This window comes from Neodiprion virginianus, chromosome 1, assembly GCF_021901495.1.
Source record: "Neodiprion virginianus isolate iyNeoVirg1 chromosome 1, iyNeoVirg1.1, whole genome shotgun sequence".
NCBI lineage: Eukaryota > Metazoa > Arthropoda > Insecta > Hymenoptera > Diprionidae > Neodiprion > Neodiprion virginianus.
This window is the reverse complement of record NC_060877.1, coordinates 36,539,808-36,553,322: the sequence shown is the minus strand read 5'-3', so window position 1 is coordinate 36,553,322 and position 13,515 is coordinate 36,539,808. Positions and strand designations below refer to the sequence as shown.

At 41.2% G+C, this 13,515-nt stretch overlaps 2 protein-coding genes across 8 annotated transcripts in view; both read right to left on the bottom strand.

Moving 5' to 3' along the window:
• Positions 1-5,569: 5,569 nt before the first annotated feature.
• LOC124310297 (uncharacterized) lies at positions 5,570-13,008 on the bottom strand (the record flags this gene model as incomplete). The annotated part of the gene is made up of 1 exon (XM_046774108.1): positions 5,570-13,008. A coding segment is annotated over one exon (2,844 nt), but the record flags the coding sequence as incomplete, so codon positions are not given.
• LOC124310184 (receptor-type tyrosine-protein phosphatase kappa) overlaps positions 12,952-13,515 on the bottom strand; it is a 107,258-nt gene continuing 106,694 nt past the window's right edge. For all 7 annotated transcript variants that reach the window (XM_046773958.1, XM_046773965.1, XM_046773960.1 and 4 more), the window contains one exon: positions 12,952-13,089. In XM_046773958.1, the coding sequence (XP_046629914.1) occupies positions 13,009-13,089 (81 nt within the window). In that variant the 3' untranslated portion in view covers positions 12,952-13,008. The remainder of the gene's footprint in view (positions 13,090-13,515) is intronic.

Sequence of the window (13,515 nt, the reverse complement as noted above, 5' to 3'; positions counted from 1 at the left end):
GAGGCTGAAGGCGACTGGCGTCGGCTCATTTTAGCCGGGCTGCGCTTCCTCTTCGTTTTAATATCACAGATATGGCGAGCGTATACGTGCAGCCAATAATACTGTGAATAACACACTCGGTTGTAGGTTTTTTCAATGTATCGTAATTGTAACAACAGCGTCCATACTAATGCAGATAAATACAATATCAGCGGTGAAAATTTGCTGTATTTTATACCCCGGCGTTTACGTAAGGCATAATCGTGTGATTACTAACTTCGTTACATTAATTAAAACCAACTTGTATCCCACACTCGTTTCTCGGACGTACGTATCACGAGGTATAAAATTAACATAGCACTTTACACTCTAGTCAAAACTGTGAGAGCGTAATTTCAAAGGTTGTATATTTTTTCTCGGCATTACTCGTTCGCCAGGTTCTGCGAGATGATTAATTTGGTACAAGAGCGCTGCATCGCTAAACGGTTGGACTGGTTCAATCACGTTTTCCTGTCAACGCAAAGTCACCTACAATGCAGAGAATATCAGAGCAGCAGTTTTCTTTTCTTCCATCGAGTAAACAGCGTATTTTCATCGGCATATACATGCACGGATGCCATTCTCGCAGGTAGATCGAAGCTGACGATGAGCCCTGAGGTGTGTGTATGGCGCACCTTAGCGAATTGCAGAGGAAGAATTACGTGCAACAGCAGCAGCAGCAGCAGCAGCGGTACCGACAGCTTTTCAATGCCTGACGCCGTTGGAATTTTTATACCGGCTTTGTGACCGTCGGCGTACATGTCGTATTATACCGATGGATCGGCCTTGTACCACAGACCTATTTAGGTATTATCTGACCGAAGCGATTCACCGAGCCTGGTCAAGATCCATTATATCGATAAATCAGTCTAGGATTAATGCTGCTGCAGACGGTGCAACTGCTAAGGCAATTACGTCCGGCAGCTCTTGGGAATATTCAACACCACGCGTTTGCGGATTGCAAAAAATTTCGCTCCGCGCAATCCGCAAGACATCACTGCACGCATTATAATTTTGAAGTACCATCACGGATTTTAAGTTTAATACGCATATTTGATACGTTCTTTTAAATTATATACCCTGATGGGAAATCGTTCTTCATATTCTCGCCGATGTGATAATTTCAGTATGAATATATGATTCGTTACTTTAGAAACGACTGAGCTGCGTTATATAAAAATATTTATATACGATCCCCGTAATAAAGTTATATTGATATTTGATATATTGATATTTTCCTTATTATCGTCGAATTGCGGCCGAACAGAGGTAAAAAAAACTGCGAGACTCGTATGCGAGACTTACCGCAAAAATCAGTATTTTTAATGATGATTTAGTATTTTCAGCAACAGTAAATTTACCATTATGCAATGCAGGTAGAATCAAGCTTTTTCACATTCCACATCCACTGCATAAATCTGTTCACCGTCATTAGCTTTGAGTTATTGCATGTTCGAAACATTGTATAACTATCGTATACATAGGCTGGATAAGTAGAGTGCTGCATTTTGAGCCCGGCAAAGAAGTTGTTTACGCCAAAATCTACAATGACAAGGGATTTCGGATGGGTATTAAGTATGCGGAAAACGATGTTTGTCCCGATAAAGCCTAGCAAAGCCGACGAGGGTAATTAGCGCGTTCGCGTGCAGTTTGTTAGACAATCCGGTCCTAATTATCGACCTCGTGGTCATTTTTGTAAATACCAAATAGCCTTTGCGGAAATCCTTAAGGCTTATTGTTGGGTGACCAAGCATCCTTTGCAATTTCAATTAAGTGTTTACCGGTTGTACCGAAACCTTTTACTAATGGACGGGTTTCGAAAAGCAGATCTGAATCGATGTTTTCATGGATTTCACGGATGTGTATATAAGTGGTATTAAGGTACAACAAGGTTTAGTAAGGCACATTGGAAAAAGATACGATTGTTATTAATATATTAATATATGATTCGGTTTTATCGTCCACATTGTTATTACCATCGTTGTTTCCCTAATTCAGAAATTTAAAACGTATAATTTATTTCGAGCAGATTGCCTCTTTTATCCTTTCGGAGATTGACAAATTGGATAAAAATAAATAATAAAAAAGAAAAAAAAAATCGCATTACGCAAGGTCAAATCCGTCGAAACTTTATGATAATAATTACAACTGTTTAATTGGTAGCCGACCGCAAGTTTGAAATTGAAGAAAATTATTCAGTTTTATAAATAAAGTCGTTCAGGATACTGTGGAAATTTCGAAACAGATGCCTCTGGCATTACGGGTCTTTGCAGATAATGCTGTATAAAAATTAAAAAAAAAAAAAAACACTGTACCCCGGCATTTCCTGAACGCTTATATATGCAGACGTTTTATTTTGCATTAACTCGCGTATAATTAGAACAAGTTATTCCAATCGAATAACACACGCGTGCGTGCAAAGATTAGATTAAACAATTCAAGAGTGAAATAATAACGTTTATGGAGCTCTATCTCTCCACCATTGAATCACCGTCACATGTCATTTATGATTATTTATTTTTCCTTTCTTCTCTCTCACGCTCCCATTCTTCCTCTTCTATCTTTTTCTATCTGGCGTTGCACATGCTTAATCGCGATGCTACCACTGCGTGACAAGTCAAACCACAGAATTCCATTCTCGTTGTTCGAATTCCACGAAAAGCTATTATGATTTTGCACTTTGTTAACAGGTTCGTCCGATTTGTATTCGTTCCAATTTCCCGCTAGTAATTAAATCACGCGACGTTAATACCGAAGAAAAGTATCTCTCCTGACATCTATCGGTGTTTTACTACAAGCACCGATCGGTCCGGAAAGAAGAAGACTCTCTGCATTACCAACTGACAAAACTTCACCTCAGCGGTCGATTGAATCTTTTATCCGAGTTGGTAAATCTGAAAAGTCTCCTGGGTAATTGAGATATTCTTGTTACTGACGTCAAATGTTAACCAGTGTAGTAACGCACTGGATCTTAGTACTGAAAGTCGTCATTGGGCTTCGTATAATTCTCGTTTTAAATGTTCAGAGTTTCTGAGTAGATATCCGGTCGCACAGCTCCCGTGGCATTCAGCACCATGAACGACCACGACCAACTGGCAACGTTGAAACAGCTCCGGGAAGAGTTGGAGCAATTGTGCATGTTGCTTCGTAGTGTTCGAAGCGATTTGAGCAAGGTAGCACGAAATCTTGAAGTCGTGTCTGATGTTAGTCAAGAAGTGTAGGTAGGGTGAGGCCGTAATACGAGGGTATTACAGTATGGGTCCAATGGGACCCTCCAGCATTCCAAGAATATGTATAACTTGGGCATTTTTGATTAGTCGAAGTGACCAAAGTTTGACAACTTCTCCGTTACAAGAACATGCAGACTCTGAATAAATTTATGGAAACACCATAATTACTCATACATGAATTTACGCGTCTCCTTCATATTCGTTGAAACTCATGTACGTGATGTAGAACATCGAAAACTAAAAGACAGGTTTTTTTATGCACCGAAAAACGGTTTAAAAGGACGAAAACGACCCCCAATAATGGATACCCAACGGGGTGATTTCTTGATGGACTTTTGATCTATTTGGATGAAACCAACGCTGAAATGTTTCATTCGTCAATAGCAATATGTCAGCGTGAGTTTCATGGAAAGATCGAGCGCGCTTCTATACGAAACTGAGAAACTACCCCACTGAGTTTTCATATTTGGGAGTCGCTTTCACCCCTTTAAACCGTTTTTCCACCGATCAAACGGAAATACGTGTCGGTAAGTTTTCCATGTTCTACAACAAATGTACATGAGTCGCAACAAAATCGAAGGGGGACACCCAAACCGATGTTCCTTATCAGTAAAGTAGATCAATGACAAAAAAAAGAGATTTTCTGATAAAATTTACATACGTGAAGTTTTCACCTATAATAAAATATGTTCACAAACGCAAAATAAAATAAACGAAAGTGCAAAACTGGTACATATGTCGCTTAATAAAATCATCGTTAAATTACAATATACAACCTATTTATTATTTACAACAACAGTACCAATTGTTAATCACTTATCACACACTTTACAAAACGTTTATCAGTCGCTCGTACAGTATATTTACATTTGTCTAAAGATTTTTATTCAATAATATTTATCAATCTATTTACTTTTCTTCTTGTAATTTTATACTTAAAGTGGGCCGTAGTCGGACGCCTTCGTATATATCTCGAATTATCCAAGTCCACGTATCTGGAACGCAAAAAAGGGCATAACAGCCCCGCTCTACATTCAATTCTGAAAAAAACCACTTGAATAAATTTTCATTTGACGCAAAAATCGAGAAATGGCACGATTTCTTCGAAATCGCGATAGTAGGCTCGTTGCAATTGTGCCATTTTTTCATTTTTGCGTTAAATGAAGATATATTCGAGTGGTCTTGTTCAGAAATTAAATGTAGAATGGGGCTGTTACGCCCTTTTTTGCGTTCCAGATTGTGGGACCTGGATAATTCGAGATATATACGAGAGCTTCGAAATCGTCTACGGCCCCCCTTAAAAAAAAATCATTTTCTGTTATGTTCATATAACGCGTACCATGTTTGATTTATACTGTGATCTCTTAGGATTTTTTTCAAATTTATGCGTGTAAAAATATTATTCGAAAATATTTAATAATCAAATAGAACGGGAGGAAAATTAATTGATAGAAATAATTGAGACACAGGGTAAAAAATATTTGGAAAAGAAAATATTTCGGCTATTGTTTTAATGCCTGAAAACCGATAGATTGAAAATGAAAATTCATGTACTTATCGGATTTACGATTGTACGTTTTGTTTTGCGCAGAGAAAAAAATGTAAAAAATAAACGATCATTTTGTGTGGCTGACTTTTCGTATTAGGAGTATTCATTCTGGATTTTATTTCTAGCATTTGTATCATTTTATATGTTTCATGATTATTATCGAATACCCTAGATCCACATTAATTACCTTTCTCTATGTATTATACATATATTTGTCGTTGATTAATATATATATATATTAATATATATATATGTATATACGTCTGTAATACAAGATTAACACCGACGTAGTTCTTCCGAAGTAATAATTCGGCATTATCGTACAATAAGATTACAATCAAATGTTGTAATAATCATAACGAATACTATGTATTTAACGATTCAGTTTAGAAAAAAATTTCGTTAACCTCCTTAAATTTAAATCTAAGCGAAATATAATCGTGAGATCACTCTCGCGTTCGTATGTATTATATATGACGTTTACTGTTAAATGGAACATTTATGTATGTATGTATGTCGGACGTTGCGGAATAGCATGTACATATAGTTATGTTACGCTATACGCTTATTAATAATTAATTGAACGGTAAGTAAAAATCTATAATTTTTTAAATCAAACATCATATATTCAACTATAACTGCATTATTTAAATTTTTTTAATTTGTCAAGTATTAGTCCTAATATATATATATATATATATATATATGTGTGTGTTTATATTATTTCATTTATTTATTTTTTTTTGTCATTTAAAATCACAATAACAACGCATAATAACGAATTTACCTTTATTATTACCCTATATAACAAACGATTAAATAATATAAATGATGTCTCGCCAGCGAGAAACGAAAATATTGAATATCTATTATGATAAAAAATAGATTTATGCTATCTATCTATCTATGTATATGTTTATATATACATATTGTATGCGGCGTTTCAATTTTGGCTTCATCAGGCGCTCGATGCAACACGTTATTCATTTCCCTATAAATTTCATCGTTATTCAAAGATATGAAAAACCAGTAGATAGTTTGTGATTGATGATTGGCGATGAGTGAGAAGAACAGACAAAGTGATTTCTCAATTATAGCAATGGACGTAAATGCATGCCTGTGTTAAAAATATGACAGTGATTTCTCCGACAGGGAATCATATTTGAGGAGAAAGTTTAATTAACGTATAAAATAAAGATGGTGCATCGAATGCCTAGTTATACGCACAGCCATTTGCGAAACAAATATTTATGTTATTAGTATACGCTCAAATGTCCTGCTAACTGACACTCGCGCGTATTTTCATATAATAGAATACAAATACATACAACCAACTCCATACAATATACAATATAATATAATAAATTGTATTTGTTTGGCACATCTCGTCAACTAGGTTTACAGTACATTAAGTATGTAATAATACCTAAATGTAAATATATTACGAATATTATCTAGTATACAATTATCTCACGTTTATTTGTAGTTATATAGATATAATATATTATATCGTACAACGTTGTAATTAATGATTAACTTAACGCGATACATATATTATCGCGTTGACGATTATATCTGTCTCTATGCGTAGATATCAATGTATTAAATATTTATACACCTACAAAATTAAAAGAGGAACGGTTATGTTCTTTACATATGTATATAATGTATAAATAATGTATCTTGTTGCTAAAATATCTTACACCACTCCGACGGTAATCATGCGAAGAAAATTGTCTACTTATTGTTGTTTTTACATGGTCGACTTCCGATGGCGTAAAAATTATGGAACGGTTTTTACTCGTTTTAGGGAAAAACAGTTTCTAATGCTTGATCGGTGCGTTACGTAATATTGCTATTTGACGGATATTGTATAATCCTTGTCGTCGGAGTTTAATGACATTTCAACAAGATTAATGTTAATTGTATTACGTTTAATACATATCCATGAACAAGGCACTGCTCGACAAAAGGACCTTAATTGCTAGATTTATCATTTTGGCAATGAGTGTGGGAGTGTGTGTGCGTATGTGCGTGTGTAAAAACGTAAGAACATTACAAACTGTGAAGAAAGATAAAGGAAATCGGAGTTTGGTAAAGTTTACATAATTAATCGAACGTTTTAATTAGCCCGTAACTAAATTTTGGAAATAAATTGTTGTATGAAATTGAAAATCCAGCAATCTCAGTCCCGAGAGATGTTTACAATCTTAATATGATGGACAGATCTCGATAGAATTGCCGACATTGACTTTCAGTCGTTGAAAAAACGGCTAAAGTATTATAATTATAGTGTTAAAAAAATACTTATACGATATTGTATAAGAAAATTATTGAATAAGTCTCTGTACAATAAACTTCAATCAGTTATCCGTACAAACAGAACTGAACGGTTCCGTTAATTCAAACCAACAATTTAGGCTACGTATGTGTGCAGTTGTAAAATTGAGGGATTTCTGTCACCTTTTGAAAATTCAAGCTTTCTTCTCGCGGTCTTTATTCTGATCACTTCTTCTTCGTTTCAAAATCATCATACCTTGTATAAAAATTCAATTTCTTTCTGCACGATAGGTGGAGGTTATCCTCAAAGAACACGGATTATTAAAGTACCGTCGTATAACGTATCTGTTGGGTTTCAAGGAGCAAAATATTTTCCCCTTGGATCCCGTAACTTTGTGCTTTAAAATATCTCTGTTCGTTTACAACGTATCCCGATTACAAAATATTCATAACGTGTACAGAATAAAATATAAGTATAAAATTTACTAGTAATTCGTTATAATATCTGCAGGAAATTACTTCGCGGACGTTTTTTTTCTTCTACGCATAATGGCTAACGATTTCGCATCATCCTAGAATGTTACTCGATAATCGAATAAATATTCATTCGACCCAGAATTATGAATTCTCTGGTGAAATTGTTGTCTGTAAATTTTGATGGATTTTTCTTTTATTTCATAACATTTTTAAAATTGATTTCGCATTTTTTCCGTTCTTTGTCGAAACGTTACTCGGAATCCTATTTAGTCATTTGTGTCCTTCGATTTTTCTTCGGAGAAATTTTCAGAGAATAATTTTCAACCAGGGCGACGAATTCAAACGTATTCATTGACTGGGTATACAATTTAAACCAAGTACAACGTAACATTGGTCATCTATTATTATCTTCTATAATATTTCAACATTCCAGTATAACAATAATTATATATATATATACATATATGTGTGTAAATAATCCGTAATATTTCATCGTTACCTACCCATGTACTATTATTATTAATATTATTATGTTACATATAGCAAACTTCGTCGCAGTGAATTTACGCGAAGACATCGAGTATTAGTTACGTGAATTATATATCAATATACGTAGACACTAATTGAAATACACGTAATACATCGCGTGGCGTATCATTCGAATATATTTATGTATAATGTAAGTATATACCTATATGTATAGTTTTAAAAAACGACTTTCCAAAAGACGACAGAACTCTCGCATTAGAGGGTTGTAATTTTCGGCCGCGAATAATTATTCTATACAACAGTTTACGAAAAAATGGTCCAACTTGCTCCGATATTACATTGTGCACGGTGTACATTTTTTGTTTTTACATACGAAGTGTGTAATGGTAATAAATAATGCTGATAAAGTTGTATCGAAATTTTACAAATTGACGATAACTGTTTGTTATGTAAACGATTTAGGTGGTGTTGGTTTATTTTCGTTTTTAAAGATGGGTACAAAATTGTCGATCAACAATATTAATCGCGCGAGTGAAAATGATGGTAAAATTGCGACGAGATTAGAAAAAGATTGAAAAAACTTTCCGTACACGCGTGCAATTCAACTTTAACGTCGCAATTAAACAACGCATTACAATATCGTGCCAGTACGATTCGGCAATTAAGACATTTAGACGAACACAATACATGTAATGTATACAATGTCAATGGATACAGAAGAGCATACATTTCTTTGGACCCCTTGTAAATAGAGTTTAAGTATCATTATTAGCGATAAACCAGCTCGGTGTATAATTCCCATTTGACAACAGCACCGTCTTTTAACCCTTTCTGCAGAAATCGACGAAAACTGTGAAACCGATATCAATCAACTTTCCAATACTTCGTTTCGGCTTTCAGACTTGTTTCTTTCTTTTCACGCTTCGCAAGGATTAGAATTAAAAAGCACCGTGATTCGTTCTCTTGGCTGTAGAGAGAACCGAAAAACTTGCAGAGAGATCAACGTCAGATTACTTAGAAAACGTGTCGGTGTGAGTTGGTTGAAATTTCGGTACCGGAGGCACTGTGAAATCGTAGGCAGAAGAACCTAGACGCTGAACAAGACAACAATGCTCGTGTTATACGATTCAATACAAGACCGCAAATCCGTCGGGAGTTGGATCTTTGCTCAGAGGCTGTAGAGAGGATCGGAGGTTTCAATTCGGCGCGATTCACCGACTTTGACTTTCGGGATCCCTCATCGGCACTCGAATCATCACCCCGATCGTCACATCGACTACCTGTAACAATTCTTGACCTGTTTTCATCCGGTGTGGTCCCGTGTGTTTATTAAAGAGCACGAAGAGCGGCTAGAGAAGCTCAAACTCGGCACGGCGATTTCGACGCCGAGACAATTTGGCCGGTGCCGAAGCCTTCGAGATCAAAAGTTGGGAGAGGAAAAAAAGCCGTTCGAAAAGTCTCCAGCACTGTTATTTTCGCCTTTGATAGGGAAGTCGAACGGAACGATATTCATACTGTGTCGTAGAAGCGACTCTGAGCAAATTCGAACAGCACAAGTCGAGATGTAATCAACAATTTCAGAAAAGGTTCGTCATTAGAACGTTCGAAATGATCAAACTCTGCTGATTTAAACAAAAATTCAATTCCAACATGTTTGAGCTCATTTTACTCGCCGAACAGAAAACCATTTAAGAAATCTTAAATGATGGCACGGTTATAACGCAAAGATGAAACTGCTGTCGAACTTTATCCACTCTGAAGATAACTGAAGTTGGTAAGATTTTCAAAACGGTCACCAAGGATCTCTGTGGTGAAGAAAATGAGCCAAAAACCATCATAGTTGGTTAAAAAAGAGTAGTGTGTAATCATTTTGGTGGTTCTGAACCTTTTCTCAAGTACTTGATACCTTGGCTTGTGTTATTCGACTCTGCTCAAATTCATTAATATCACGTAGTAAAAATACTTTTCTTACTCGTGTTAACCACCATTGGTACAAACGACGCTACTAGAGATTTTTCAAACGGTTTTCGCTCTCTTCCTAACTTTCGATTCCGAGGCATCGGTGGATCGATCCTTAAACGAACGACGTCGATCGCGTCAGCCGGTTAAAATGACCGAGTGTTATAACGGTAAGCACTTGTTCCTCTTCTGCACAACGATTGACCTGCAGTCGACGGCGGTTTTCCCGATGGTGAAACTCTCCTGCTTCATCGTTTCCTCGACTGATATCTTGCTCAGTCTTTTCTTGACCCTGAACGGCGTGGACCTGGGGGAAATGATCTCGTAGAGGTCGCTCGTCCTCGCCTGAATCTGGACCCTCCGTCTGGGGCTGGCCTTCTGATCGATGGGAATGGCGATGTCGACTTCCGCGCAGTGGTTTCGGTCAGGCTTCGCTTCACTCTGATCGCCGAATGCGTCGATCTCCGCGATCCCCTCTGGCGTCTTCTCCTTGCAGGCCTCTACCTCGTCGGACGGAGTGTTGAAGACGTCGGAGCAGTAGCTCTTCGAGTCGCATATCAGGCCAAAGTCGAGAGAATTCGTGGTCTCCGTCTCGGACGGTGGACTCCTGGCCGAGGCGAGCGATATCGCTCGCGTTTCCGGCCTCGGCAGCTTCTCCTCGTCGGCGTAATCCAGCGACAAGCACCTCTTCTCGAAGAGCGCGGGTCCGGGAAGCGTGCAGGGCTGTAGATCCTCCGCTTCCGGTTCCGGGTTTGAGTTGGGCCTCCTCAGGCTGTTCTCGCGCTCGATGGACAAGCAGAACTCCCGGTCGGTAAGGAGGACCTTCTTTGGGAATCTGTGGGGCTGCATCTCCTCCGCCTTGTCGAGTTTCTCGATCGACGGTGTCTTCAAGAGGCTTTTCACCCTCCGCAGCTCGGTCAGAAGGTCCATCGTCTCTTGGCTCGGTTCGTGGAAGATCCGCCGCTTCGGCTTGCGCAACGATCTCGCTTCACCCTCCTGAACGTCACCCTGCTGGTCGATGCTCTTTTGCTTCCTCAGTACCGAGCGCACCGTTCGTCCGGTCATCCTGGCTCTACCCTCTTCACCGTGAGCCTCCTCCTCCTCGCCTTCGACTGAGCGCTCGTTCGAGGTCGAGTTCTCCGTCCTTTCGCCCTGGTAGAGCTGGAGCCTCGACCTGACGGAGCAGCTCATCGCCGACGGCGATACGTCACCAGCTTCGAACTTGCTGTGGAGCTGCTTGAACGCTTCCCGCGACGTCTCCTTTTCCGAAACGGGAAATTCCGATCTCCTGCTACCCCCGGTCTCCTTCCTCCGCTGGCAGATGTCCTGGCTCTGGTACCGCGACGGTGGGTCAAAGGCCGCAGCGATGAACATCTCCCTCGAGAGTTTAAGGTTGTCGGAGGATATGCCGCGGCGCTCAAAGTTCGCGCGATCGTTTCCTCGGCCGGTATCCTGCATCTTGTCCAAGATGTCCTCGGACCTCTGCCGTCTCGAGGACTCGGAGTCCTTTTGCTTCGGAAGCGTCGCGCTTCCTTGAACGAAGACGGGGTGCCTGGACTTGGTCGGCGAGCTTTCGCCGGGCTTCAAGACTGCCAGTTCCTTCGTCGGTGGCTCCGGCGAGTCCGCGGATATCCGCCGCTTCGTCGGTGAGTTTGGGGTCCGCGAAGCCGCGTCCTTTTTTCTCTTCGGCGAGTTGCCCCAGCCGACGGCCTCCTGGGGCGAGCTGAGGCACGAGCTCGAGGAGATGATCTCCTCGCTGGACATTATCCGGCACTTTACCAGCTCCGCGACGCTCTGCGACTTGACCTCCGGTTCTGGGAATTCGTTCGGCTCTTCGGTGACGTCAAGCGGCGGCAGGGAGCTCGGTCCCGACTCGAGGACGTCGTCGAGAGAGGCGCCTCGCAGCGGATCCCGCGGGCTTTTCATCGGGCTCATCGAACCCTTGAAACTGTTCAGATCCTCGGTCTCAAAGGAGTACATTTTCTGCAGCTGACCCTTGCCGGACCGCTTCCTGAACGAGATCCTCGCGTCCCTCGGGACCAGCCTGGGCGCTGGCGACCTGACCGGTTCCTCGGGCGGGTTCTTAGAGGTCGAGGAGTGCACCTTCGACGCGGGAAGATTGAAGGTGAACTTGTCAATGGTCTTTGAGGATCCAATTTTCTCGAGAAACGGTCTCTCCACCGCCTTGCTGGGCCCGATTTTCTCGAGATAAGGTTTACCGATGATCCTGGGCGCGAACTTGGCCAAAAACGGCCTGTCCTCGGTCTTCGATATCCCGATCTTCCTCAGGAAGGGTCGTTTCTTCTCTCGCTCCTGACTCCGCGATGGATCCATCGACTTTTCGCTGAGACGTTCGTTGCTGTAGTTGGACGAGTTGTCACTGCTCTTCGACCGGGCCCTCTTGCTCTTCGGATGTGGGGTCAGCGGGGTCCTCGGAGTCCTGGGCGAAGGTTCGGAGGCATCCGGGTTCGGGCAGGTCTCGTCGAGCAGCGCGATTGCGTCCCTCAAGTCCATGTAGGCCTTCCGCTGCAGGGCTCCCGAGGGCCGCGGGAACTCGCCTTCTACGCTGCTGTTCTGCGTCGAGGAAAGCTCGCCCCGACCCGAGTCCCGGTCCCCGTGGTGCATGAGGAGGAGAGGGTGCGCGCTGTGGTCGTTGGCCAGGGGCGTGCCTGGCGGCTCGTCCAGGTACCAGGGGGTCACTCTTAGGTCCTCGGGACGGGCTGCGGGACTTTGAGGGAGGGTAGCACCCCTCGGTACGGCTCCCTTGCCCCCGTCCGTGTACCCGAAACTCGACACGCTGTTAGCCCCCAGCAGCCTCGGCCGCCTCCGGTACGTCGAGCAGGTCGCAAAATGGGGCGGCGCTGGCCGCGCTGTTTCTATAACGATTCTCCCCTGTGCGCAGGGCACGATCGGCTCTCCGTCCACCGGGGCCTCTTCGGGCGTCAACGGCAGCGCCGCACCCCTACCAAACTCGATGAACCACAGCTCGTCCCTCAACTCGCTGTCTCACTTCTTTTCATTCATGTCCTTGTTCAGGTAGTGCAATACGTAGTGGAGGACCAGATCGTAGCAGTATTTGTACTCCGTCTGGAAATCGAAACGAATCTTTGTCAGCTGGGGTATAAGGTGGTTCTTTCAATTTATCGTGCGCCACCATACGTCGGACGAAAATACGCTTTGACTAGCAAGGATCGTTGAGAAACCGGTAAACGGCCTTCAAAATGTTTAATCCTCCGGTCTACACCGTTTTACTTCGCCACTACTATGTATACCATGGATCATTTGTGAACCGAGAGTTTTATTCCTTAGAAAACTGATTCAGAACATTTGTTTTCATAATTTCAGTAGTGAAATGAAATGGTCAGAATGTCCTGAGTAAGAATATGTAAACGCAAATGCGATATCTACATTCGGTAAATAGTTATTCAAACAAGTAGATAGAAAGGCGCGAAAGATTTTCTCTGCAGGAGCGTAACTTTCAAAGTGCCGTCGAGTCATTAACGACCCACGTGT